Consider the following 23125-nt stretch of genomic DNA (forward strand, 5'->3'; position numbering starts at 1 on the left):
TAGAAGGCTGGAGTGTGGAGGCTTGTCCAGCCTCCCCAGGGCCTGGCTGAGAGCTGACGGAGGACTGGCCGGGTGCTGTCCTCTGGGTCTCTGGTCCGCACCGGGGCTCTGTCCCTGGTCCTGGCTTCTGGCAGGGTCCCAGTGGCTGGTCTTCTGTCCGTGGTGCTAGCTCCTGGCTCCAGGGGTCTTGGCTATGGGTGCTGGCCTTGGTGCTGACCCCAGGCTCTGTCCACGGTGCTGCTGGACATCTGACCCCATTTTACCAGCTCAGGCCAGGCCACGGAGAGAAGAGGAGGTGGGGTGTGCTCCCCATCCTCCCCCAAGTGGGATCCCCACCCTACTTACCATTCCTGTCCCACTCTGGGGGCCCACGGTCAATTGAATGCCCCTGCAGAGGGGTCAGAGCAGCTCCAGCCCACCCACTAACCTCCCATTCCTGTGATGCTTGGATGGGGTGCTGACTGGAGGCTCCAGGCTGGGCCTGGCCAGGCAAGTAATGCCCAGCTTGGTGAGCTTCAGGTGATCTGGTTGCGGGCTCTCCTGAGCTCTTGGCATGAGCTACAGGAGCCCTGAGGAATCTTTCTATGGGCCTCTTTTTTGGACCACTGGGACTGGGTCACATGGGTAGGCCCTGGCCAGGGCTTGTCTAAGACCTGCAGAGCTGCTCTGGGGCCCCAAATGGGTGCTTCAGGTTCAAGGATCGCTGTGGCGTCAAGATCAGCAGTCAGCCTGCAGTCAGGATCGAGGGCTGGGGGTGGTCTCAGCAGCTGGGGTACAGTCTGGGGTTGCTTCATAGGAACTTGGTTTGGGACATTGCAGCTAAGTCTGGGTTCACTGGGGTGAGGTCCCTGGGTCGGGGGTCACTTGTTTTTGCCCCGAGTCTCCTGCCCCCCAGTACCACTGCTGCACTGTACTCTGGCATCATCTCCCAGGAAGAATGCAGGGGTGTTGAGCTCCGGCCGCCACAGCAGCAGGTAGCACTTGGGCAGGTGGAAGGTGGCCAGGATGCCCAGGGCACAGAGGAGGATGGCACCCATCTGCACCGTGGGCTGGTAGGCCACGTGCACATTAGCAAAGAGAGGCACAAAGGAGATCCAGGTGATGAAGTAGGTCAGCATGGCAAAAGTGAGGCCACGGGCGCCATTGTAGTGGCCCGGCTGGCTCTGCACCAGGAAGGTGCCCAGGAAGCAGAGGAAGGCCAGCACAGCATTGGTGGCGTGCACCAGGCCGAAGCTGACCCAGGAGCGCACACGGCAGTGCACCAGTGCCTCCGTGGGCAGCACCCACCAGTCCGTCACCACCTCTGGCGGGAAAACCACCAGGTACCAGGCACACAGTGCCGCTTCTGCCAGCAGAGCCAGTAGCACCACCAGCCAGGCCCAGGGCCCCTGCAGGCGGCCATGCAGCTGCTCTGCCCAGCTGGGTGGCAACTCCGAGCGCACAAATATCTGGGCCGCTTGCAAGAAAAGTGTGCTCAGGCAGCCAGTAAGTGCAACGTGGAGCAGTGGCTGCTGGGCCAGGCAGCTGGCAGGGCCTGGCCGGCCAGGGAACAGGAGGACGCTGAGGCAGACGAGGCCCAGGCAGGCCAGGCCAAAGCAGGCCCATGGCCCACCTGAGGCCTGAACCAGTGGGCTGTGCCAGTGCCAGATGAAGAGCCCCAGGGCTGCCAGCACCAGGCCCAGCGCCAGGCCCAGCAGTATAAGCAAAACCAGCACGGCTGGCTCACCCCATGCCAGGAACGTGGGCCTGCGGGGGAAGCAGCGTGTGCTCCGGTCTGGGGACCACTGGTCCTGCTCACACTGGGTGCAGAGGAGGTCATCTGTGGTGTGGGAGGAAAGAAGGGGCACTGGGGGGGGGCACCGGCCCCTCGGCCTCACTCCCACCCACTTGCTCTGGCCTCAGAGTCGGCCGTGGAGCCAGGACGCAGACCGCACGTGTCCCTGGTCCCCACTCTACCTCAGCTCAGGCAGGCCAGGGAGAGCTGCTCACCTGGGCTGCGCTGGTAGCTGCCGGCCTTGCAGTCCATGCAGTCGTAACAGCAGGAGTGGAAGCCTTTCACTCGGCGCACCTGGCCCTCCCTGCACTGCCGGGAGCACTGCGACACAGGCAGCTGGCACAGGGCCTTGGGGCTCAGGTTGTGCTTGGCTGGGCGTGCCCCCAGACTAGGGATGGTCCCCCCAACCCGTCCTCCCGACCCCACCCATCCCCCCCGACAGAGCTAGAGCTTGTTCCTGGGTGAGGGGGGCTCACCTGGTTCCCTGGTGTGTGCCAGGACAGCTGGGAGTGCCAGAGCTTCAGGCGGCCGTTAAAGACTCCGACAGTGCGCAACTCGGGTGTCGGGTCCCGCCACACCCACAGTTTTAGGTCATAATCCATGTTCACGTTCCCGCTGGCATCGAACTGCAGTGCCAGGCCACGTGCGTGGAAGGTCATGTTGTACATGTTCTCGAGGAGCTGGGGGGTGGGTGGGAGCAGGTGGGGAGTGCTGGGCCAGCAGCTGCCTCCGGCCCTAACTCCGCACGGAAACTCCTCCTCCAGGGCACGGGCGGTGGGGGTGGGGGCTCCCTGCCCTTACCTGCCAGGGCTGCACAGGCTCCCGCGGGGGGCAGCCTGAGGCAGTGCAGAGCAGTGTGTTGTGAAGGGCCTGGGCCACGCCGTACACGGCCGCGTAGGCGGCGAAGGTCTGGTGGTGCAGCAACCCCGCAGATACATCCTCCAGCGTGATGTGGTCACACTGCGGGCAGCGCGGCCCCACCACGTGCTCCTCTAGGCCTGGCTGTTCAGCGTCCAGCGAGGCACAGAAGGCGGGGTCGGCTGCCAGGGCCAGGCGGCTGCGCACGTAGGACGGAAACTCGGGCATGGGGGCGCCCTGCTGGAGGAAGCCAAGCACGGTGCCCACCGTGGCCAAGCCGGGCAGCGTCATGACCAGGTCTGAGGTCAGCCAGGCCTCGCTGGCCACCCACACCTTGGGTGAGAGCTTGCGGCGGATGCTGTCGCCGAGGAGGGCGCGGGCCGCGCTGGCGGAGGAGAAGAGCACCAGCACCTGCGCGCGGCTCTGGTTCACCTGGCGCAGCAGGTCCTGCACGGAGCCCGGCCGCAGGCTGCCCGCGGGCGGCAGCGGCACCAGGCCCTCGTGCGCGATGCAGATGCCCCTGGCGTTGGCCAAGCTGGAGAAGAGGCTCAGGCCCTGCCGGCCGTACTCGTCGTCACTGCCCGCCGCAGCCACCCAGCTCCAGCCGAGCTCCAGCAGCAGCTCCACCATAGCCTCGGCCTGCGCGCGGTCGCTGGGCACCGTGCGGAAGAAGGACGGGAAGGTCCCCCGGTTGCTCAGCCGGTCGGTGCTGGCCCCGTAGCTGATCTGCAGGGACAGCGAGCAGCTCCTGAGGTGGGGCCTCCTGCGGGTGGGGCTGGCGGGGGCCGGGGGCCCCGGGGGGTCGGGGGCACACCTGAGGCATGAGGAAGAAGCTGAAGAACTTGCCGGTGACGAGGGCGAGCTCGGACGAGTGGGGTCCAATGACAGCCAGCACGCGGGGCTGGTACTGCGTGTAATTGCAGTAGGCGGCAATGTCGCAGCTGCCCGCCTTGGCCATGAACATGAGGCTGGGCTTCATGGCCACCACGGGCTCTGAACACGTGTCGAAGAGGTCGCAGCCCAGACGCAGCCCCGGCAGCAGGGCGGACCCATTGTTGATCTCCTCCACGGCCATCTTCACGGCCAGCGCCCAGAGCAGGCCGAGGGCCGAGAACCTGGGGCCACACAGAGCTGTGGGCGGCCAACACCCTGTCCCCACTTGGGAGCCCCCCAGACCCGAGCCCTCCCCTCCTCTCCCCCACCACCTCCCTACCTAGTGCACACAGTGGCGTTGGGCTGTATCCTGCCGCCCAGACCCGCATCGTCAGCTGTGCCCAGGGGGAAGAGCCCGCCCAGCATGTAGTCCCCTTGCGTCCTGAGCTGCTGGGATAAGCACAGTGGGGCGCCTGCCCCGAGGCCCAAGAGAGCCGTGAGGCCCAGGAGAGTCCAGCCTAGCATAGCAGGTGCCAGCTTCCAGCGGGGCCGGTGAATGAGAGAATGGGGCCCCGATACAATGACTTGGGGCAGGGGAGAGCAGAGGATTTGCTTAGCAAAATCCTCACGTGTCCTCACCTGCCAAGCCCAGGGGCCCCGGGGACACCCTTGCTTTCCTGGGCCCAGTGGGTGGGTTTGTGCTCCTCGCGCTCTTTGGTCCTGATGCCACCCACCAGGCTCTCTGGCTGACAGTGACCTGGGCAGGCAGGCTCTGAGCAACCACGGACCATGACCTTGTTAGCTGGCTGTGCCCAAGCTCCTCTGCACCCTCCCCTTTCCTGGAAAAGAGAAAGGACACTCAGGACTTCTCTGCTAGAGGGTCCTGGGGTCTCCAGCTGCCTGGAGGTGGTACTGGTGTCCCTAGGAGTAGGGACAAAAACACATTTTCCAGCCCTGGGCAGGACTGTTGGTAGTGGGGGACGGGTGCGGGGGAGGGGGGGATGCGGGCATGACTACCCCTGCAGGCTCAGGGCGACCAGCCAGCAGGGCAGCAGCCGGCTCTCCATCCTGTGGCTGGGCTGGGGCGGGGGTGGGTGGGTGGTTCCCAGGATGGGGACTGTGGGAGGACAGTGCAACTTGAAGGTCTGGGCTGTCGCTCTGCTCGGGGTCTGAGGACAGAAACTTCAGGGACCCTGAGCCTGGATCTGCCCATACCCTGCCTGGGCTCTTAAACACAGCAGGTGCCTCCCTCGGGGGACAGAGGGCACAGCGGGGATTGCAGGGCTGTGTATGCAAACAAGGGAGGAAAGGCTGTAACCAAATGGGCCTCTGAAGCTGGGTCAGCACCAGGTGTGTGCAGGTGAGCCCAACCGACGTGCCAGCTGCAGTTCCTCCCTAGGCTCTGGGTGCCCCAGGGATGTGACACGACGCTCAGGTGTGGGGGTGCCCATGAGGCACCCAGAGGAACGAGGGAGGCTACCGACACCCCTGCAGTGGAGTGGGAGCTCTGGGTGGTCTCAACCCTGGCGAATGTTTACTGGAGATGGTCTGGGATCTGATCTTTGCTGCCCGTGGGGAGGGACCAAGCTGCACGGCGTGCTCAGGCATGCACGTGTGTGTGCAGAATACACACTCGACGCACAGTTCACACTTGCCGTGTGTGGCTCCCACATGCCCGTATGCACACGGGTGCACACAGCAGCCTTCACGGTCACCTGCCTTTGTGGGCACCACACAGTGCTGTGGTCCGTGCGGGACAGGCCCAAGCAGCAGGCCTGGAGGTGGCGGAGGGGACCCAGCACTGGACACTGTTTGGGTCTGACCCTGGGGTGTCCAAGAGCATGCTGCCCAACACGGATCCTCCTTCTGTCCCAACCACTGCTGAGGCTCAGAACAGCTCCCTGCACAGGCCGCAGGCCGGGAAGGTCTGTCTTGTCCCTACAGCCTGTCCAGCTGGCCTCACACCTGCCGTTCCAACCCAGCCCCAAAATGTCCAAATGTGGGCATATCCCAAAATGTAGATAATGACATGGACCTTGGTGGGGGCTCGGGGGACACAAGCACAGACAGGTAGCATTCCCCTGCCCCATGGTGGCCAGGATAGGCCTCACGTCCCCGTGGCTGAAGCGTGGGGTCACATCCCTCCTCCCTTCGGGAAGCAGCTGCCGCCGCACGATTACCTCCACCTAGAGGACACTGCCTGCTCTGTAAGTGGCATTTATTGAAGTTGGAAAAACCATCACCCGATTGATTACTCTCCCAGGGTCTCTGCCGGCTGACACGTGTGCACGTCTGCTGCGTGGTGGGTATGGTCCCCTCGGCTTCGAGGGCCTGAGCTCACAGTGAAGAGCCAGTAGAAGAGGCCAGGCCCCCAAGTGCTGGGTGACGGCTGGCCTGTCGGCTGGGCTTCTAGTCCAGGCTCCCTCCGTGAGCCATCTCTTTCTGGCTCTCCTGAGCTCTGTGGGGCAGGGAGGAGGGAACATAGCCTCTTGCCGGTTGACGGGGAGGGAGAGGCTAGCCCTGGACCAGCAGAGCTGTGGGCTGTGCTGTGCAGACTCACAGGCAGCTACCTTGGGGAGCACCTGACGGACGGCGTGGCCGCTGATGAGAGTGCAGAGAGGCGGGGCAGGCCTCCACTCAGGGCTTCAGCTCCTGGCTCTTGCTGCCAAGGACATGTGGGTCCCTGGCTAATAAGGAGATGAGCGATGGGGAGAGAGCCTGCGTTGCCAACGGCTGCCCAGGGGTTCTAGCCCTGTCCTGGGGACGGCCAGCCCCTCGTGGAGGGGCCCAGCAGTACCTGGGTGCGGACACTGAGGTGGGCCAGGGATGGACAGGCACCTGCTGAATGTGTCTGCCGGCAAGCAGGATGAGGTCTCTGTGCCACAGGGCCTTGGAACTTTGCCCCATTTCCCGACTCGGCTCGCGGCAGGGGCAGCTTCTCTGGGTTTCCCATGAATGCTGATCCTGCCCCTTACCTGCCCTGCCTTCTGCACCTCGCCATCTGGGTGAGGCCCGACTGGACACATGTATATCTCAGCTGAGAGTAAAGCAGAGATGCTCCCGGCAGAGCGAGGTGACAGGGGAGGAGTAGACTGCGGGGCCCGCGTCCTCTGCCGTGGCCTGTGCACCGCAGGCTTGAAGCAGGGCCTGGGTGGGCCACGCTGGGCCCGGGGCTCCAATCAAGCTCAGCGAGCGGAGGACAGTGTTCTTCCCATTCCTGGGGCACCCACAGAACTCTGTGGGGGGACTGATGGGTGCTGGCTGCCCCCTCCCCCACCCCGGCCCCGGCCTGCTGGCCCTCAGGGCAGATCCAGCAGGGAATGCTTGGCATAAAGCTCCTGGGAGACACTGTAGACTCGCTCAATGAAGGGCAGGGCCTCGCCCAGCATCTCCACAGCCTGCTGTGGGGACCCCACGTTCATGGCCTCCAGGAAGACCTTGCGTGTGGGCAACGTACAGAAGGCCACAGACACAGCCCGGCGGATAATCCAGGGGTGGTAGGCCGCCAGCGAGGCGTTGTAGGAGTCGGTGCAGAGCACAGCCGTGCGGGCGTCCTCGGGGCTGGTGCGCAGGCCTCCCAGGAAGAGCTGTAGCCAGCGCAGGGCACGGTGCAGCCGAAGCACCGTCCGGCAGCCCGAGTCCGGGTGGCGGGAGCGCCGCGTCAGGTCCACCAGCTGGTTGCCTACCTCATAGGCCACCATGGCCTGCAGGCTGCTGTAGTGCTCCCGCTGGGGGCCACTGCGCAGACGCTCCATGACCTGCAGCTTCGCTGTGACATCCTTCGAGATGAAGGAGAAGACGGCACCCAGACTGTTCAGGAACCTGCTCAAGGGGAAGCAGGAGTTCAGTCCAGGTGCAGGGGAGACCGCCCCCCACCCCGCCTCCTGGAGCACATGCGCCCCTGCAGGAGCTGCCTGCCAAGGGGCGAGGGAGAGCGGCTGACCAGCCCCAGGCAGGCGGGAGTCGGCTGTGCCCAGCACAACACATGGGGGGGGGGGGTTGCCACGAGGCGGTGCCCCTCCAAGCACCTGACTAGACCCCTCCATCCGGCAAGGTAGTGATCCAGCAGCACCTCCTCCTTCTCGTTGAGACACTGCTTGAAACTGACCAAGACGACCCTCAGGTTGAAGTCCGACTCCAAGCCATCCATTTCTCACTATGCGCCGGAACACGTGGGAGGTCAGGCTGCTGGGTTGTCTCCCTACAAGTCAGCTCACTCCTTGGGTCACTGTTTTGGGGGGGGAGGCGAGAGCAGTCAGAAAACAACTGCTGGGATCCGGCTGCCCCCCACTAAAAGCCCACATTGGGCCCCGTGCCTGCGTCAGTGCCCTTCTCCCCAGAAGCCTACTTCCCTCTGCCTGGGCCACAAGATCGGACACAAAGACCAATGCTGCCCTGGGCCTGGAACACGTGCCCACAGACCTTAGCACGGCCCCTCCTTGTCACTCAGCCTTGTCAAACCACTCTGCTACATCTTATCAATGGCAAACATCTTCACTCACGTTTTTTGGCTCATTTATTGTTTGTTTCTCTCACCAGAGTCAAACACCAGAGCCACGTCTCTGCCCGGAGCCAAGCATCCTTCCAGGGTGGGTGGCCCATGAGACAAACAGCCAGCCCTGCCTGTCAGGGCGATATTCTTGGAGAAAGTCGGGAAAGTCCAACACGGTAGGTAAAAACAAAGTAAGTACTATGGAAGGCGGGGAGGGCCGGGAAGGGTGGCCAGGTGGGCTGGGCGCTTCCTGGCTTTTCTGCTGCATCCTGGGCCAGAGCAGAGGCTCCAAGGTCAGCATGGCCTGACAGACACCGATCGTTTCCCTCCTGCTGGAGCGGTTCAGGTGCCACACAGAAGGGCAGCTGGGCCAAAGGTCTGAAGACAGCCACAAGGCCCTCCCTCAGCCCCAAGGAGCCTTCCGGAAGTGCCTGAGGCCAGAGTCCCACCCTGGATTCTGCTCACATTCATACACTCACTCCATAAACACGCAAGTGCCCACACACTGAATGGGTGCCACTGGGTAACCCAGCCTCTGTCCTGGGCACCCAGGGCTGGCACTGGGGTGGGCTCTGACAGTCCCTGGGGACTCAGCTGCAACTCGCCACCCAGGATGCCAGGGGCATCTGATGGGGCCTAGTGGCTGCTGAGGCCCTGGAGGCTCCTGGCATTGGGCGGAGCCCCCAGAGGTGAGCTCATCCTGTCTTCAGGTGTGGGGGACAGTGGTGCCTGGCCTCAGGAAGACCGGGAGCTCCAGAGACTTCCGGCACGCCCCTCCCCTCTCTCAGGGCCTGTCTTCCATCCCTGAGGCCTTCAGGGCTACGTTCCTGGACACCAGACATCCTGTGCGCCTGGCCTTCCTGTCTAGAACCTGAGCCAGCAGCGCAGAGGAGCTGCTGGGAGCTTTTCAGAACTTGCTAACAACAGGAAGGACACGGGCTGTGCAGCCCGGGCCAGGCAGCCTGCCAACTCTGGGGAGGTGATGCAGGGCACCACCAAGGCTCCCCCAGGGTCAGCCCACAACCCCAAGGTCAAGTCTCGGCAGGAGGGCTGCCTGAGCGCCGCACCTCTGTGGCTGACAGCAGGGTGAAGGCCCTCGGGAGAAGAGGGCACCCACCCTAGCCCCACACCCCCCAGGCCCAGCGGGTAGGACTGAGGCCCTGTCCGGGAAGCCCTGCAAGTCCTGCTCGGGAAGGGAGCTCCGGGTGGCGCCGGGCTCGGACCCCGCGCTCGGGTAGAGCCTAGTCCTGGGCAGGTCCCGCTCCAGCCGAGGCCCAGGGATTAAGCAGGGGCCCGGGACCCGGGCGGCGCGGAAGCCAGGCCTTCGGTCGCCCCCTCCCCCGCCTGGCCCCTTGGCGACGCCCAGGCCCACCTGCCCAGTTCGGTTGAGCTCTGCTCCCCGCCCGGGGCCCGAGCCTGCGGCCCTCCGGCTCACCTGCGCCGCCGCCGCAGCCGCCGCCCCCCGCCGCGGCTGCCGCTGGACCCGCTGCCCCGCCCCCGGCCGCCTCCCTGGCGCCCGGGATTGGTTACCGGCTGCCCAATCCGGAGGCTCGACGCGTGGGCAGGCGTTTCCGGCGGGCGCACCGGAAGCTGGCGCCGTTGGGGCTGCGCCTGCGCGATACGTCGCCGCGGCTCGGGGTACGGCGCGCCGGAGTCCCGGTTCTGGGTGTCGTGCGGCCGCGGTGGTTCTGCCGGCTCGGTGCGGGCAGAGGCTGCGGGCGTGGGAGCGCGCCCGGCAGCATGCCCGAGATCAGGGTCACTCCCCTGGGTGAGTGAGGCGCGCTCGGCCGGCCTCGCGGGCGCGGGGGGGCGGTGGTCCGGGGACGAGCCGGGGGGGCTCCGAGGCCTGGCCGGGGTCGCAGGCCCGCGGCTGCCGTCCGCGGAGGTCTCGGGCCGGCTCCGCCTCCCGAGGGTCGGCCGCTGCTGTGCCGCTGCGTCCCCAGCTCTTCTCGCCGTGAGAGGAGGGTGGGTCCGCCCTCCGGACGCCGACCCCGAGGGCCCCGGCCTGCGTCCTCGCCGCGCCGGCCTCTGTCCACGTGCCCTGGTGCCTGTCGTGGCCCTCGCTGCCCTCCTGCATCGGTCTCGCACCCGGTGCCTGCGGCTTCCCGTTCGCCCAGTCCAGCCGTCCACGCGCCGTTCAGCCTTGGCTCACCGGGGCTCTGCGGCGGTTTGGTTTTGTTTTGCTTCTAAGGAAGGTTTGCGTTTTGTAGACGGTATGAAAGCCCAAAGAGTGCAGAGCACCGAGTGGGGAAGGTCGCCGAGAGCCCGGGCCCCAGGAACAACGGGGGTTATCAGGTCGCGTTCTGGAGGCCAGCCCTCGAGCGCTCTCTGGGCACTCTTCCTGCGCTGTGCTCTGGGCTGCCCCGGACCCTGCCTCGGACCCTGCCTCCCACACTGGGCCGCCCCGGACCCTGCCTCCCACACTGGGCCGTGCGTGGGGAGCGTGTGCCTGTGCAGATGCTCGCACAGCTCTGCCTGCGTCCTCGCGCTGTGAGTCCGCCATCATGCAGCACCCCCGGCGCGCGTGGGGACACTGAGCTGTTGCACATCCTGGCTCCAGGGGTCCGGAGCCGGACAGATCCCTCCCTCAACAGCCTCTCATAGCTTCTGGCACGGGTGCCCCTCTGGCTGCTGTGACCCCACTCGCCCCTGCCTTTGGCGCCCCTCCAGGGGCCTCCTCGGATCCTGCGCCTTCACAATTTGGCCCTCTCACCACCCACTCTCTTCCAGCAGGTCTTTCTGCTGCTTCTCTTACCCCAGTCTGCACCTGGGTGTGCTCCCAAGGCCACAGCACGGTCAAAGCAGAACTCCTCTTTTGTCTTCCTCTGCCAGCTTCTGCCTCCTGGCTCGCTGGTCATGTGGGCCAGGTGCAGAGAGGCCTGGGTCACTCCTGCCCCACGGGCTTTGCACGGCCGCCCCTCCCATCTCCTGGCTGTCCCTCTCCACCCTGCTCAGAAGTCATTTTAAGGAGGACTTCCCCCTGGTGTGGATCTGGGAGTTTCTGTGTCCCCTCCCCTGCCTTAATCTTCTCCAGGGCCTAAACTCTACCTGATGGACTCAGTGTGTGTCTTATCCACATGGTCATTGTCTCCTTTCCTCGAAACACAAACTTCGCAGACATGAAGTCATCTTTGTTTTCTTCTGAGTCCTGCCTCTTTGTGTGTGCTCTAGACTCTGTTCCCCCACATCTGCAGCCCTGTAGGGGCCACTTTCCTTGCTCCCTGGGGTGGTTGTGATTCTCCTTGGGAGTAGAGGTCAGTGCGTAAGAACCGAGCTCTGGAGTCCGAAAAACCATTCCTGGCTCCATGCTTAGGATCCATGTGTCCATGGGGTGATCCCATGACTTCTGTGCCTTCACATCCTCTGTAAAGAGGGGCAGTCCTCCCTTTACCCCATCACAAATGTCTGGAGGGCCTCTGCGCTGGGTGCAGCTCGAGGGCTAGAGGTGCAGCAGGGAGCAGACAGCTGAGACCCTGACGTTGTTCTGCTGGGGCAGGAGCAGGCTTATGAGAGAGCTCCAGGCCTTTGGCTGGGTGGCCTGAGGCATGCAGACGAAGCTCTTGGCTGGGGTCACCTACTGTTCACGGGTCACTGAAGCTTCTCAAGGACCAGTCTGGGTCCTGCTCTGGGCCACCTTGATGTGCATGGCGCTAACAGAAGGCGCTGACTCTGGCTGGCAGACGGAAGATTGTAGGATCAAGATGGAAAACGGGTCGTTTGCTATCATCAGGCCCTGCAAGGTTGTGTGCCTTTCTTCTCGGGCTGCTGGAGGTGGCTGGAATGCGGCCTGCTGGGGCTGGAACAGATGGGTAGGGCTTGAAGTCAGGAACGTGGGTAGGACGCAGGTTAAGTTCTGGGCTCTGGGTGCCCTGCGGGGATGTGGTAGTGAGCCATCTGCATTGTGGCCACTGTAACTGGTCATTGCTGGACAGCTCGGGCCAGGTCTCCCCATGGCTAGGCTAAAGCCACACAGGCGTCCCTCTGCAGGGGCACCACCTGGAGATGCTTGATGCCTTCTGGGAGTAGGTCCTGGGGAGAGGGCTCCATAGCCCACGTGTGCCCCCAGTGGAGTTTCCAAGAGGGAGAGTGATGCCCTGTGGGGCGCCGGCTTGGCCCTGTTAAGTGCCAGGACCACAGTCCAGCAGCACCTGCTACACAGCCCTGGCCTTTGAAGGTTCCTGTCAGCCACAGCAGGTGGGCTGCCCCCTCAAGAAGTGGGGGTCTTGTTCCATCTGACCTGGGTGGTGGTGGCAGGGCCTGAGGCTGGCGGTGTGGTGGGGGAGGGCATGTGCTGTGGAGCTCCCTTGGCAGCCTTGGCACTTGGCCCCGACCTGCACGTTTCACCGGCCTGAGTGTAGAGACGGGGGTGCTGCTGCTCGCCTCACACGTCATCAGCACAGCAGCCGTGGGGCTTTCCTAGACCACCGAGGGTTCTGCAGGGTCAGGGACCCAGAGTTCCCAGTGGGCTTGTGAGGCAGGTGGCTGGACCTTGTTCTTGGGGCGGGGCCGTTGCTTGCAGCGGCGGGGAGAGGGCTGTGGCGTGGCAGCCTGTCTCCTCCTGCTTTTCAGGGGCCGGCCAGGATGTGGGCCGGAGCTGCATCCTGGTCTCCATCGCGGGCAAGAACGTCATGCTGGACTGCGGGATGCACATGGGCTTCAGTGACGACGTGAGTCCTGAGCGAGGCGGCCTGGAGGGACCTCATTCAGCGGCTCCTCCGTGCTGCTCTCAGCAGGGCCCCAGGCTTCAGAGCCTCGGAGTAGGGGCTCTGGGAAAGTGGGCAGTGGCGGGAGGCAGGTGGGCCTGGGGTCACTGCGTTCCCTGGCAGGCTCCCCACCATCACTTGACAGATGGAGTACCCCGTGTGGGAGGCTTGGTTTGTGCCAGAGCAGGGTCTCTTGGGCTCCCGTGGAGTTATGGGGCAGCCCAGTGGTCCCCAGGCAGGCCTTCTGGCTGGGTGATGGGTTCTGGCAGTTTGTTCCCTCCGTGTGTTCTTGGAGGTTGTGAGCAGTCAGTGGCCATGCTGTGGCTGGCCAGACTCAGCCTCTGCCCTCATTCCCCACTCCTGGGAGCCACTCTCCGGAGTGCTGGCAGACCCAGGGCAACTGTGTTCTGACCCTTTCTCTTGGCTTGCCAGAGGCGCTTCCCTGACTTCTCCTACATCACCCGCAATGGCCGGCTGACCGACTTCCTGGACTGTGTGATCATCAGGTGGGCACCAGTCGGCTGTTAGTGTTGTGTGGGTTTGCATCCGGCCCCCACCTTGAGGACTTGGGAGCCCAGGAGAGCCACTCAGGGTCTGGGAAGGCTGCAGGCTGTGGGGTGTCCCAGGCCCAGGTTCTGCTCTAGGTTGTCTGTGTGGCAAGCCCCCGGAGCTGCCCTTCCCTGACTCTGGATGGTTTGCCTGAGACCTAAGTGTCCTCGGTTGCTCCTTGGTGGGCTTTGGTCTGCATGGTGGAGCAAGGGGGCACAATGTGCCATGTGTGCCTACTGGCTCTGCCCCGAGTGTCACGGATGAGAGCCCTGAGCCCCAGCTGCCCCAGGACAATGGGGCTGTGCTTGGGCAACCGGCTCACGGCAGGGAGGCCATCCCCACCCCGGACTGCTCCATTCGTGGACACGCAGCACTCCCGTCCCTCTGCCCCGGTGCCTTCTTGCTGTGGTTCCCATGCCATGGGGTCTTCCTGCCCATCCGCCAGAGATGCTGACTGTCCGATGCCCTGTTCCCTTCTTAGCTTCTTGTCACTACTCTATAGGACATGTGTCTGTCTGACGTGAGCATTATCTCGTCAATGCCCACTGATGTATTGGACATTTAGATTCCAAGTTCCAGGACGGTAGTAGTTTTTGTCACTCTGGGGTACTGAGGTGGGCATCTGATGCGCACGAGGGAGTCAGTGTACAAGTGAATGACTGGGTGGAATGACCCCGAGGCTCTGCTGGTGTGGAGGCCTGTGGAGGGGGCAGGCTTGGTTGGGGAGCAGTGGCCCTGGGCTGACCTGTGTTGCCCCCGCAGCCATTTCCACCTGGACCACTGTGGGGCCCTCCCCTACTTCAGCGAGATGGTGGGCTATGACGGGCCCATCTACATGACCCACCCCACCCAGGCCATCTGCCCCATCCTGCTGGAGGACTACCGCAAGATCGCCGTGGACAAGAAGGGCGAGGCCAACTTCTTCACGTCGCAGATGATCAAAGACTGTATGAAGAAGGTGGTAGCTGTGCACCTCCACCAGACGGTCCAGGTCAGGGTCCTCGCGGACCCCGTCTCAGCCTGGGTCGGGTGCTGTCCACCAGGAGGCAGCAGGGGGCAAGCGCATGCGGTGGGTCCCGGCCCAGATTCGGGTACACAAGGCAGCGTGCCAAGCGCCCATCCAGCTTGTGGGACCCCCGCTGCTCTCCCGGCTCTGTGCCTGGCTGCGCCCGAGAGGGGGCACTGGCTGGGGCGGTGGCGGGCAGAGACTGGACACTGAGTGGACAAGCCCTGAAGGGCAGCCGGTACTGGCCTGTGGGTTAGGGTTTTGCCTCAGTGACTGTTGTGTGTGGGTCAGCGAGGAAGTGAAGGTTTTCAGCAGGGAAATGCGGTCCCATGGGGTGACGCGTGTCACAGAGATCGTGGGCTTGTCTCTCTCTCCTTAGAGTCAGTAGGTTTTGCTTGTTCGTAGGTATCTGTGTATTTTCAGGTATTTCTGCTTGGACTTAGTGTCAGCACGACGTGTGTTTATCTTTAATAGCACTTTCCACCTCCAAGTCTGTTCTTGCCATCCTCACCTTCCCCGTCTGACTACTGCCACAGCGTGTCTTTTTCCGTGGTTTTACTTTCAGCTTGACTGCATGGTCTGTGTGTGTGTTTTTAAAGATTTTATTTATTTATCTGACAGAGATCACAAGTAGGCAGAGAGGCAGGCAGAGAGAGAGAGAGGGAAGCAGGCTCCCTGCTGAGCAGAGAGCCCGATGCGGGACTCGATCCCAGGACCCTGAGACCATGACCTGAGCCGAAGGCAGAGGCTTAATCCACTGAGCCACCCAGGTGCCCCTAGAATTTCTGCTTTTAAAAATAATTTCTAGTTTTCTGGTCAACATTCTTAATTTTATCTTTCATTTTCCTGAATATGTTAATCATAGCCCTTAAACTCTGGGTCTGAAAACTCTGGGAGTCCTGAGTCTGCTTCTCTAGACGGTCGTTTCTCTTGTTTTCTGTGGCATCAGCTCCTCCCTCGTGTCCTGTTGCTGTTGGTTGAGAACTGGACCCGGTGAGAGCGGGACATGATGAAGGCTTGGAGCCGTGTTCTCCCCTTCCGCCGTCCCCGGTGTCCGCCCCCTTGGTCCCTCTGCCACCCTCGTCAGCTGACCACCTGCCCAGCCTACCCTGAAGACCTGACCGAGTCCTCTCCTCTGTAGGTGGATGGCGAGCTTGAAATCAAGGCCTACTATGCAGGCCACGTGCTGGGGGCAGCCATGTTCCAGATCAAAGTGGGCTCAGAGTCGGTGGTCTACACGGTCAGTGGAAGCCCGTGGGGGACAGGGGCTACCGCTTGGCTGGGGAGAGGGGCACCCGTTTCACTGCCACATTCTTTGCCAGGGCGATTATAATATGACCCCGGACCGGCATTTGGGGTGAGTAAGCTGATGTGTTTGTTCCATCCTGCGGGGACCCTCAGGAGTACGGTGAGGCTTGTGGATGTGCTGGGGGCTTGGGCAGTCCGTGTGTTGGTTTCTGCCACATGTCCTCTGTGCCCGGCAGAGTCTCTTCCTCCTGTCTCCCCCAGAGCGCTGCTTGCCCGTGGGTCCAGGGAAGCCGTGGCTGGGGTCCACTGTGTCGCTCCTAGCCACGTTGGGTTGTCCACCTCCGGCCACGCCCACCTCCGGCCACGTCCACCTCTGTTGCAGCGCTGCCTGGATTGACAAGTGCCGTCCCAACCTGCTCATCACAGAATCGACCTACGCCACGACCATCCGGGACTCCAAACGCTGCCGGGAGCGAGACTTTCTGAAGAAAGTCCACGAAGCCGTGGAACGTGGCGGGAAGGTAGCTGGTGCAGGCCAGGTGCCAGGCAGGTCTCTGGGCCATGTGCCCACCCTGACCGTGCTGCACAGTCCTCAGGCCACGTCTGGCCTGTCAGGAGACGAGTGCCGTGCGTTCTGGGTGTGCGGGGAGGGAGACTTGCTCAGCATTAAGAAGAAAAACTTCTCTGAAGACTAGTGGGGTGTTTATTCACCTGTCACCTCAGATCCCAGACCGGGACTGGCCAGGACTCTCTGGCAAGTATGGGGGCCTTGCCTGTAGTTCACAAAGGGCCTCTGGCTCTCAGGGGTGCCTGGCTATGAGCTCTCAGTGGACGCAGCCTCTGACCATCTGGGCTCCCAGCGGGGCCGGTCTGTAGAGCAGCTGCTCCCTGAGAAGGCAGCCATGGGGCACGGCTGCCTGCCGACTATGGTCAGATGTGGGCTTAACTTGGGTGGGCAGCGCTGCCAGGGACTCCTGCCTGAGCCCGCCTCGCCCTCCCCCTGCAGGTGCTGATCCCTGTGTTTGCCCTGGGCCGCGCTCAGGAGCTTTGCATCCTGCTGGAGACCTTCTGGTAGGTGCGGCCAGACTGGGTTCTGGGAACCCTGGCCTAAGTGGGCATCCGTGGGATGCCTGTGTCCAGCCTGGGAGGGTCCTCAGTCTGGCTCTAGGCAGAACACAGCCTGTATCCCTGGCAGCTATCAGGTCGGGGTGTCTGATACCTGTGGGGGTGCCCGCCCAAACCAGGAGGACTGTGTTGTGCTTTCCCACACCGGGCCCCCCCACTGAACCATGTGCTCTGGGTCCCCTCCATCAGAACCAGCGTTTTATAGAAGGAAGTGGGCCGAGGTGGGGGCATCAGGGACTTGTTCTTCGCCAGACACGCCCCAGGCTGCAGGTGTGAAGGGTGACGTGGCCTGGTCCTTACCTGGCAGCGTCCTCCATGTGGCCCCCGCACTGTCCGCAGGGAGCGCATGAACCTGAAGGCGCCCATTTACTTCTCGACGGGCCTGACGGAGAAGGCCAACCACTACTACAAGCTCTTCATAACCTGGACCAACCAGAAGATCCGGAAGACCTTTGTCCAGAGGAACATGTTTGAATTTAAGCACATCAAAGCCTTCGACCGAGCATTTGCTGACAACCCGGGTCCGATGGTGAGGCCCTGGCCAGGAGGGGCTGGGGATGTCTAGCTGGTGCCTGTTGTAGCTGAGTCGTGTTTGCCCCGGGCTGGGGCGTGTGCTGACTGTCCACACACGGCACCTCCTCCGGGTCTGGGACAGGTGAGGGGACTTTGCCTGCAGCTCTCCCTCAGGAAGTGGGGTGCGCTGTGCTGGGGGAAAGAGGTGGGGGTCAGAAGGTAGGGCCTGTGGCAGGTGCAGGGCCAGAAGGCTCAGGGCAGAGGAGCTGGGCCCATGGCCGGTGCTGGTTCTTTGACAGGCGGGCTCCTGCCCTGCTTGTCCCCCCGCCCCCCAGGTGGTGTTCGCCACACCAGGCATGCTGCACGCCGGCCAGTCGCTGCAGATCTTCCGGAAGTGGGCAGGGAATGAGAAGAACATGGTGAGAGGCCTCCCAGGAGGGCCGGCCGGTGAGGTTGGGCGGAGCGGTGCGGGAGCGGGGGCTGTGTTTGGCTTGGGGACACTTGGTTGTCAGGACAGGGCTCAGTAACCTGGGGGGCCCGGTGTCTCACGCGGCGGCTCAGACTCTTGCTTTGGGTCGGCCTGTTGCAGCAGGCAGTGATGTGTCCTGAGCTGATGTGGTGCTCAGGCCTGGGTGGGCTTGTGCTGAGACCCCTGAGCACCCCCGGGTGCAGTGGGGTCTGGGATAGGGAGCTACTGGCAAAGGAAAGGGGCCGTTAAGGGTACAGGTTCAGATGGGCAGGGTGGAAGCCCGAGGCAGGACTTGGCCGCCCTCCCTGCAGGTCATCATGCCTGGCTACTGCGTGCAAGGCACCGTGGGCCATAAGATCCTCAGCGGGCAGCGCAAGCTGGAGATGGAGGGGCGGCAGGTGGTGAGTCCCTGCTTCCCCGGCAGCTCCACGGGCCCCTCCGGGGTTGGCGGGGAGCCCCTGGTGCTCACTGCTTATGCTAATGGCCTGTGTGTCCGGACGCCACAGCTGGAGGTCAAGATGCAGGTGGAGTACATGTCCTTCAGCGCCCACGCGGATGCCAAGGGCATCATGCAGCTGGTGGGCCAGGCAGAGCCCGAGAGCGTGCTGCTGGTGCATGGGGAGGCCAAGAAGATGGAGTTCCTGAAGCAGAAGATCGAGCAGGAACTCCGTAGGCAGCCTGAGCCCAGGCACGGGGCGGGGAGGGGGGGCTTGGGCCGATACGGGGGATGGGGGCAGGGTCCACCCCCAGGGTCAGAACAGGCAGGGCCGGACGGCCTGGACTGAGGCTCTCTGCTGCTCCCCCTCTTGCCCAGGGGTCAGCTGCTACATGCCGGCCAACGGTGAGACGGTGACGCTGCCCACAAGCCCCAGCATCCCCGTGGGCGTCTCGCTGGGGCTGCTGAAGCGGGAGATGGCGCAGGGTATGCGAGGCAGGGCACACCGGGTAGGGGCTGGGCCGAGGCACGGCGGGTGGCCGGCTCCTATCCCTGCCCCTTTCTCCACAGGGCTGCTTCCTGACGCCAAAAAGCCCCGGCTCCTGCATGGCACCCTGATCATGAAGGACAGCGTGAGTGGCCTGTGCTGGGGAGGGGCTGATGGGTGCCCCCGTCCCCCCTGACCTGCTCTTGCCCCGCAGAACTTCCGGCTCGTGTCCTCGGAGCAGGCCCTCAAGGAGCTGGGCCTGGCTGAGCACCAGCTGCGCTTCACCTGCCGCGTGCACCTGCACGACCCTCGGAAGGAGCAGGAGACAGCCCTGCGGGTCTACAGCCACCTGAAGAGGTAGGCACCCCGCTCCTTGTGGCTCGGGTTGGGAAGAAGCAGGGCACAGCTGGGGGTCTCACTGTGCCTCCCGGCAGCGTCCTCAAGGACCACTGCGTGCAGCACCTTCCCGACGGGTCCGTGACTGTGGAGTCCATCCTCATCCAGGCTGCTGCCCACTCAGAGGACCCAGGCACCAAGGTGCTGCTGGTGTCCTGGACCTACCAGGTGAGGGCTGCGCCCCAGGGAGCCCCACTTCCAGCCCCAGGTGTGTTCAGGGAGGATGTGCTGACGGCCTCCTCTTGCATCTGGCTCTAGGATGAAGAGCTGGGCAGTTACCTCACATCACTGCTCAAGAAGGGCCTCCCCCAGGCCTCCAGCTGAGGTCAGCGGGTCACCAAAGGGACCTAGGCTTTCGTTCTAGGGCTGTGTCTGTGCCTCAGCTCTTCCCTCTGTCCCTGGACACGGAGCCCCCGGCTGCTCGCGGCTTTTGTCTGTGAGGACAAGACCACGGTGTCCTGTGCCTGCCCAACTGACCACACTTGGCTGAGGAAAGAAAACAGGCCTGGGGACTTGATTTCTATTCTTTATTTCTATTCCTGAGCCCCCAGCGGGTGGAGGGACACTCCTGAGGTGTTCATTTCCAGTAAAAACGGAACCAGTGGCTGCGTGGCTGTGCCCTTCTTGATGCGCAAACCTTTTGCCTGCAGTTCACCCATAGCAGCCCGGGGTGCCCAGGAAGGTGGGGGTGCCGGAGGCCCATGTGGCATGCAGAGCGGGGCAAGGGCCGGCTGCAGGGCTGTGTGTCCTGGCCGTCCTGACCTCAGCCGCGAAATCTGCGGGTTATCTGTGGCTTCCTTGCGGCAAGCCCTGCAGGGCACAGGAGGTTTTCTGCAGAGGCTGGGCCTGGCCTTAAGTCCACAGCTTCATCTGGGCTGCAGAGCTCCTGCCTTTCAAGCCCCTCCCTCCTCCCCGAGGAAACTTGCTTTTCCTCTACTGGAAACTTGGTCCTATGGCCCGGGTCAGGGCTCCAGGGGAAGGAGGAACCTTACTCCAGGCCTCTTGCTTTTGGGCTTCCGGTCTCCAGGTGGGGATTCTTTGGCCAACCTGGGGCTTCCTCACTTTCCTGCTGAACAGAGGCTGGATTCCCACCTGCCAGCAGGACGGATGAGGGCTGCAGCTGTGCTGTCACCGAGAGCCCCGCCCCCACCAAGCCTTCAGCCTCAGGAGGGGGTCAGTCAGAGGGACGCATGCAGGCACCTTACCAAGGCTCCTGTATAGCACGGACTTGAGGAATAAGCCATGGGCCGGGGCCACACGTGCCTGGTGCCTGCCCAGAGGGTCCCGGCTTTCCAGGATCACCTTCACCTGAGCAGGCATCAAAGTCCCCAGCCCCACAGCCACCAACACAGCTGTCATTCTCCGAACCTGCAACCCAAAGCCAAGACTGCCACAGGCGCCCAGCCCCTCAGGCCACCCCTGCCCCCAGGAGGCCCAGGACAGAGCCCACCTGCTTGTACAGGAAGGATTGGGCCTCAAACTCCAGGTTCCAGAACTGCAACCTAGAAATATAGGCAGCCCAAGTCCACACTGTGGCCCCAGACAAGGAGGTGGCCGGGGGAGGGATCCGGGGGAGATGGGCTCCCACCCTCTTCTACCCCAGGGGCTTCCACTGACCACCGCACCCTCAAGGGAAGCTGTTGGGAGGGACAGTGTGAGTGGGAGGGGCAGCACTGGGGGCCTTGGCAGTGGGGACAGGGCCCTCAGGTGGAGGCGCGGCTGAGGCGCGGGGGTCCTGGGGCAGGCTGGGGCATCGCAGGGAGATGAGCGCGGCCAGCTCATCTAGCAGAGACCCAAGCCCCGGGCTAGGTGCTCTTCAGCTGACTATACGCAAGTTCCTCCTCTCTTCAGTCTTGGCTCACACTGGGAAGGTTCTGGAAGCCAATAGCTGACAACTGGACAGAGCCCCAGGGACAGTGCTGGGGGCAGTGGAAACAACCCCCTGCCAGGTAGGGCTGGAACCACTGGCCTGGTGCTGCTGCTTTAGCAAAGCCTTTTCAGTAGCTGCCAAGATCCATCTACTAGACAATGAACGCTGAGCTGGGCAGGGCAGGGCAGGGCGCCCTTGGAGAAAGCATTTTCTATTCTCTGCCCCCGTGCACCCCGGCCCCCCCCCCCCCCCGCCCCGACATGGCAGGAACCCACCCTGCGGGGAGAGCACAGCTGCTCATTCATGGTGGCTGGGGCCGGGCCACTCAGCGGACTAGGATCCCTCCATGAACACTAGCAGGGGGTCCCCAGCCCCCACCGTGTCCTGCCTCTCTACCGCCCTTGCCAGGGAAAGTGCTCAACCCAGCTCCCTCAGCCTCTGACCAGTGTGCGGGGTGTCCTTCCTTACCTGTTCTCCTGGGGGAGGATGAAGGGGCTGCCTGGGTCAGGGGCCACGGAGGCCCGACGCAGCGTGCGCACCGAGCTTGTGGCGGGGCTGCCCGCTGACTGGAAGGCACTGAAGTCATGCGTCCCCAGGAGGTGCTGGGCGGCCTCCTGCATGGCGTCCACATCCAAGCAGCTGCAGGGAGCCAGGGGACTGGTCGGGAGGCAGTAGCCAGCAGGCGGGTCTGACGCCCCCTCCCACCCCCTCCCATCCACACTCACTCTGCCTGCAGTGCCCAGCACCGGTTCCGCTCAAACACGGACAGGTGGTCATGCCGGTGGCAGCCAGTGACCAGACGGTACAGGTAGGTCCGGGATGTGGCCGCATGGCGGGCATGGAAGTCCCCGGGTACTCGGAAAGCTTGCAGTACCCTGTGGGAGCAAGATCACATACACCAGGAGGATCCTGCCACCCACCCAAGTGACCCCTTGGTATCTCTATCACTCCCAGAGAGTCCTTCCTGACTTCAGGCCTCCACCCACCGTGGACCAGTCTGGAGACCGCAGATGGGTGCTCACCGTATGGCCGGGTGCCTCAGGTGGGCGTTGAGAGCCTCTGCCAGGACCTCTGGGGAGAAGGGGGGTTGGCCTGAGCGGCGCTGGACGTCCAGGTGAGCCGCGTTGCACAGGGCGTGGACCCCGGCATCTGTGCGGCTGGAGATAGTGAACTTGACCGGCACCACCGAATTCAGCCGCTTTGCAGCCTCCTGCGGGGACGGAGCAGCCTGGGGCGGGGTGGGCAGCGCTGGGGGCTCCCATCTGCCTCTCCCTCAGGTCCCCGTCTTTCCACTCCGGGCGGCCGGCCGGCAGAGCTCACCTCCAGGTAGTTCTGGACCCCGACGGCGCGCTGGGAGCCCCTGACGGCCGCGACCCCGCTGCGGGCGGAGGCGGGCCCGGGTCAGCGGCCGGAGTTCGGGCCATGCCCCGCCCTCTGAGGCCCTCCAAGTCTGTTCCCTCCCCGGGGCGTCCCGCCGGGTGACCGGAGCTGCGGGTCCTAAATTGGGCCCCCCCCCCCGCGCCAACCACCACGTCGGGGCCGCGGGCACGGAGGGAGGCCCGGAAGACGTACTTAAATTCCGTGCCCAAGTACTGGAAGTACACGAGGTAGCGCGCCGTCCCCGAGCCTGCTGCAGCGCCCATGGCGGGAGTCCGCGGAGCGCGGCCAGACTCAGCAGGCCCAGGCTCCGCGGGGTCGCACGTGCGCCCAGCGCTCACGCGTGCGCGCGCGGGCAAGCAGTGTGGCCACGCCCGCGCCCGCGCCTGCGCCTTCGCGCTTGTCCGTCTCGGCGGTCCGGCCCTCAGCCGCCCTCTGGCCTCTAGGGGTGGGAGCGGGGGCGGGGCCGAACTAAGGGAGTGGGTGCAAAGTGCAGAGTCGCGGAAGAGCGCGTGGGCCGGATTCTGACCGCGGCGCCCAGGAGGGGCTCCCGTGGGCGTGCACGCCTCCGTCCGTCCTCTCGCCCGCTCACCCCCGCCCTGCTGCCCCGGAGCGGGTCCGTCCCCACGTTCCGCGCAAGCGGTTTTTTGCAAATGCCCCGAGTTGCGCCACGGCCGCACCGCTGGCGCGAGCAGTCCCGCCCTCCCCGCGCCCCTCGGACAGTCCGGCTGTCGCTGCGTCCGACTTCCTTCCCCGCCCGCGGTGGCCTGGGAACTAAAGGGCGGGACGACGGGGCGTCCCGGCCGGAGCCAGGCGTGGCCGAGCCGCAGGCAGCGGCGTTTGGCGACGCTCCCCGGCCGTGACAGCGGGAGGCGCGCGCGGGCGGTGAACATTGGAGACGCTCCCCGGCCGTGACAGCCGGCGGCGCGCGCGGGCGGCGGACTTTGGC

The 23125-nt window shown here is 64.1% G+C and overlaps 4 protein-coding genes across 8 annotated transcripts; 1 reads left to right on the forward strand and 3 right to left on the reverse strand.

Annotated features, from left to right (window-relative positions):
- Positions 1-52: 52 nt before the first annotated feature.
- On the reverse strand, positions 53-4299 carry TAS1R3 (taste 1 receptor member 3). The gene is made up of 6 exons (XM_032361699.1): positions 3846-4299; positions 3447-3747; positions 2576-3358; positions 2251-2454; positions 1990-2110; positions 53-1819 (listed from the first exon to the last, which is right to left on the reverse strand). The coding sequence occupies exons 1-6, from the start codon at positions 4028-4030 to the stop codon at positions 861-863; spliced, it is 2553 nt and encodes an 850-aa protein (XP_032217590.1). The 5' UTR covers positions 4031-4299; the 3' UTR covers positions 53-860.
- Positions 4300-5706: 1407 nt separating this feature from the next.
- Positions 5707-9481, reverse strand: CPTP (ceramide-1-phosphate transfer protein). 3 transcript variants are annotated; one of them, XM_032361704.1, is made up of 3 exons: positions 9370-9481; positions 7534-7733; positions 5707-7327 (listed from the first exon to the last, which is right to left on the reverse strand). In XM_032361704.1, exons 2-3 carry the CDS (start codon positions 7653-7655, stop codon positions 6805-6807), a joined length of 645 nt encoding a protein of 214 aa, XP_032217595.1. In that variant the 5' UTR covers positions 7656-7733; positions 9370-9481; the 3' UTR covers positions 5707-6804. The 3 variants fall into 3 exon arrangements, with proteins under 3 accessions (XP_032217595.1, XP_032217594.1, XP_032217596.1); XM_032361703.1 differs by having other exon boundaries at positions 7534-7737; positions 9370-9480; XM_032361705.1 differs by having other exon boundaries at positions 9433-9477.
- A 99-nt stretch (positions 9482-9580) lies between these two features.
- INTS11 (integrator complex subunit 11) lies at positions 9581-19531 on the forward strand. Of its 2 annotated transcripts, none has more exons than XM_032361525.1 (17): positions 9581-9765; positions 12567-12664; positions 13133-13206; positions 14012-14240; positions 15397-15495; positions 15578-15612; positions 15886-16024; positions 16510-16574; positions 16968-17157; positions 17477-17560; positions 17922-18011; positions 18117-18279; positions 18425-18532; positions 18617-18678; positions 18748-18890; positions 18968-19097; positions 19188-19531. In XM_032361525.1, exons 1-17 carry the CDS (start codon positions 9738-9740, stop codon positions 19251-19253), a joined length of 1803 nt encoding a protein of 600 aa, XP_032217416.1. In that variant the 5' UTR covers positions 9581-9737; the 3' UTR covers positions 19254-19531. The 2 variants fall into 2 exon arrangements, with proteins under 2 accessions (XP_032217416.1, XP_032217418.1); XM_032361527.1 differs by having other exon boundaries at positions 18775-18890.
- Positions 19443-23080, reverse strand: PUSL1 (pseudouridine synthase like 1). 2 transcript variants are annotated; one of them, XM_032361524.1, is made up of 9 exons: positions 22372-23080; positions 22120-22177; positions 21822-22009; positions 21525-21674; positions 21268-21438; positions 20380-20431; positions 20135-20297; positions 19922-20021; positions 19443-19739 (listed from the first exon to the last, which is right to left on the reverse strand). In XM_032361524.1, exons 1-9 carry the CDS (start codon positions 23067-23069, stop codon positions 19463-19465), a joined length of 1857 nt encoding a protein of 618 aa, XP_032217415.1. In that variant the 5' UTR covers positions 23070-23080; the 3' UTR covers positions 19443-19462. The 2 variants fall into 2 exon arrangements, with proteins under 2 accessions (XP_032217415.1, XP_032217414.1); XM_032361523.1 differs by having other exon boundaries at positions 21822-22027.
- Between the last annotated feature and the right edge of the window lie 45 nt (positions 23081-23125).

This window comes from Mustela erminea, chromosome 10 (genome assembly GCF_009829155.1).
Source record: "Mustela erminea isolate mMusErm1 chromosome 10, mMusErm1.Pri, whole genome shotgun sequence".
NCBI classification, from domain to species: domain Eukaryota; kingdom Metazoa; phylum Chordata; class Mammalia; order Carnivora; family Mustelidae; genus Mustela; species Mustela erminea.

What these genes read in the sequence shown, in the direction of transcription:
- INTS11 (XM_032361525.1), top strand. Translation starts at nt 9,738, where the DNA reads ATGCCCGAGATCAGGGTCACTCCCCTGG. An exon ending in CCGTGGAACGTGGCGGGAAG is followed by an intron (nt 16,025 to 16,509) that starts GTAGCTGGTGCA and finishes CTCCCCCTGCAG; the next exon opens with GTGCTGATCCCTGTGTTTGC. An exon ending in GAAGATCGAGCAGGAACTCC is followed by an intron (nt 18,280 to 18,424) that starts GTAGGCAGCCTG and finishes CCTCTTGCCCAG; the next exon opens with GGGTCAGCTGCTACATGCCG.
- PUSL1 (XM_032361523.1), bottom strand. Translation starts at nt 23,069, where the DNA reads ATGTTCACCGCCCGCGCGCGCCTCCCGCTGTCACGGCCGGGGAGCGTC. An exon ending in TGCTGGGCACTGCAGGCAGA is followed by an intron (nt 21,439 to 21,524) that starts GTGAGTGTGGAT and finishes GGCTCCCTGCAG; the next exon opens with CTGCTTGGATGTGGACGCCA. An exon ending in CGTGCTATACAGGAGCCTTG is followed by an intron (nt 20,022 to 20,134) that starts GTAAGGTGCCTG and finishes TCCTGCTGGCAG; the next exon opens with GTGGGAATCCAGCCTCTGTT.
- TAS1R3 (XM_032361699.1), bottom strand. Translation starts at nt 4,030, where the DNA reads ATGCTAGGCTGGACTCTCCTGGGCCTCACGGCTCTCTTGGGCCTCGGG. An exon ending in AACGCCACTGTGTGCACTAG is followed by an intron (nt 3,748 to 3,845) that starts GTAGGGAGGTGG and finishes GTGTGGCCCCAG; the next exon opens with GTTCTCGGCCCTCGGCCTGC. An exon ending in GCTTCTTCCTCATGCCTCAG is followed by an intron (nt 3,359 to 3,446) that starts GTGTGCCCCCGA and finishes CTGTCCCTGCAG; the next exon opens with ATCAGCTACGGGGCCAGCAC.
- CPTP (XM_032361704.1), bottom strand. Translation starts at nt 7,655, where the DNA reads ATGGATGGCTTGGAGTCGGACTTCAACCTGAGGGTCGTCTTGGTCAGT. An exon ending in GGATGGAGGGGTCTAGTCAG is followed by an intron (nt 7,328 to 7,533) that starts GTGCTTGGAGGG and finishes CCCCTTGAGCAG; the next exon opens with GTTCCTGAACAGTCTGGGTG.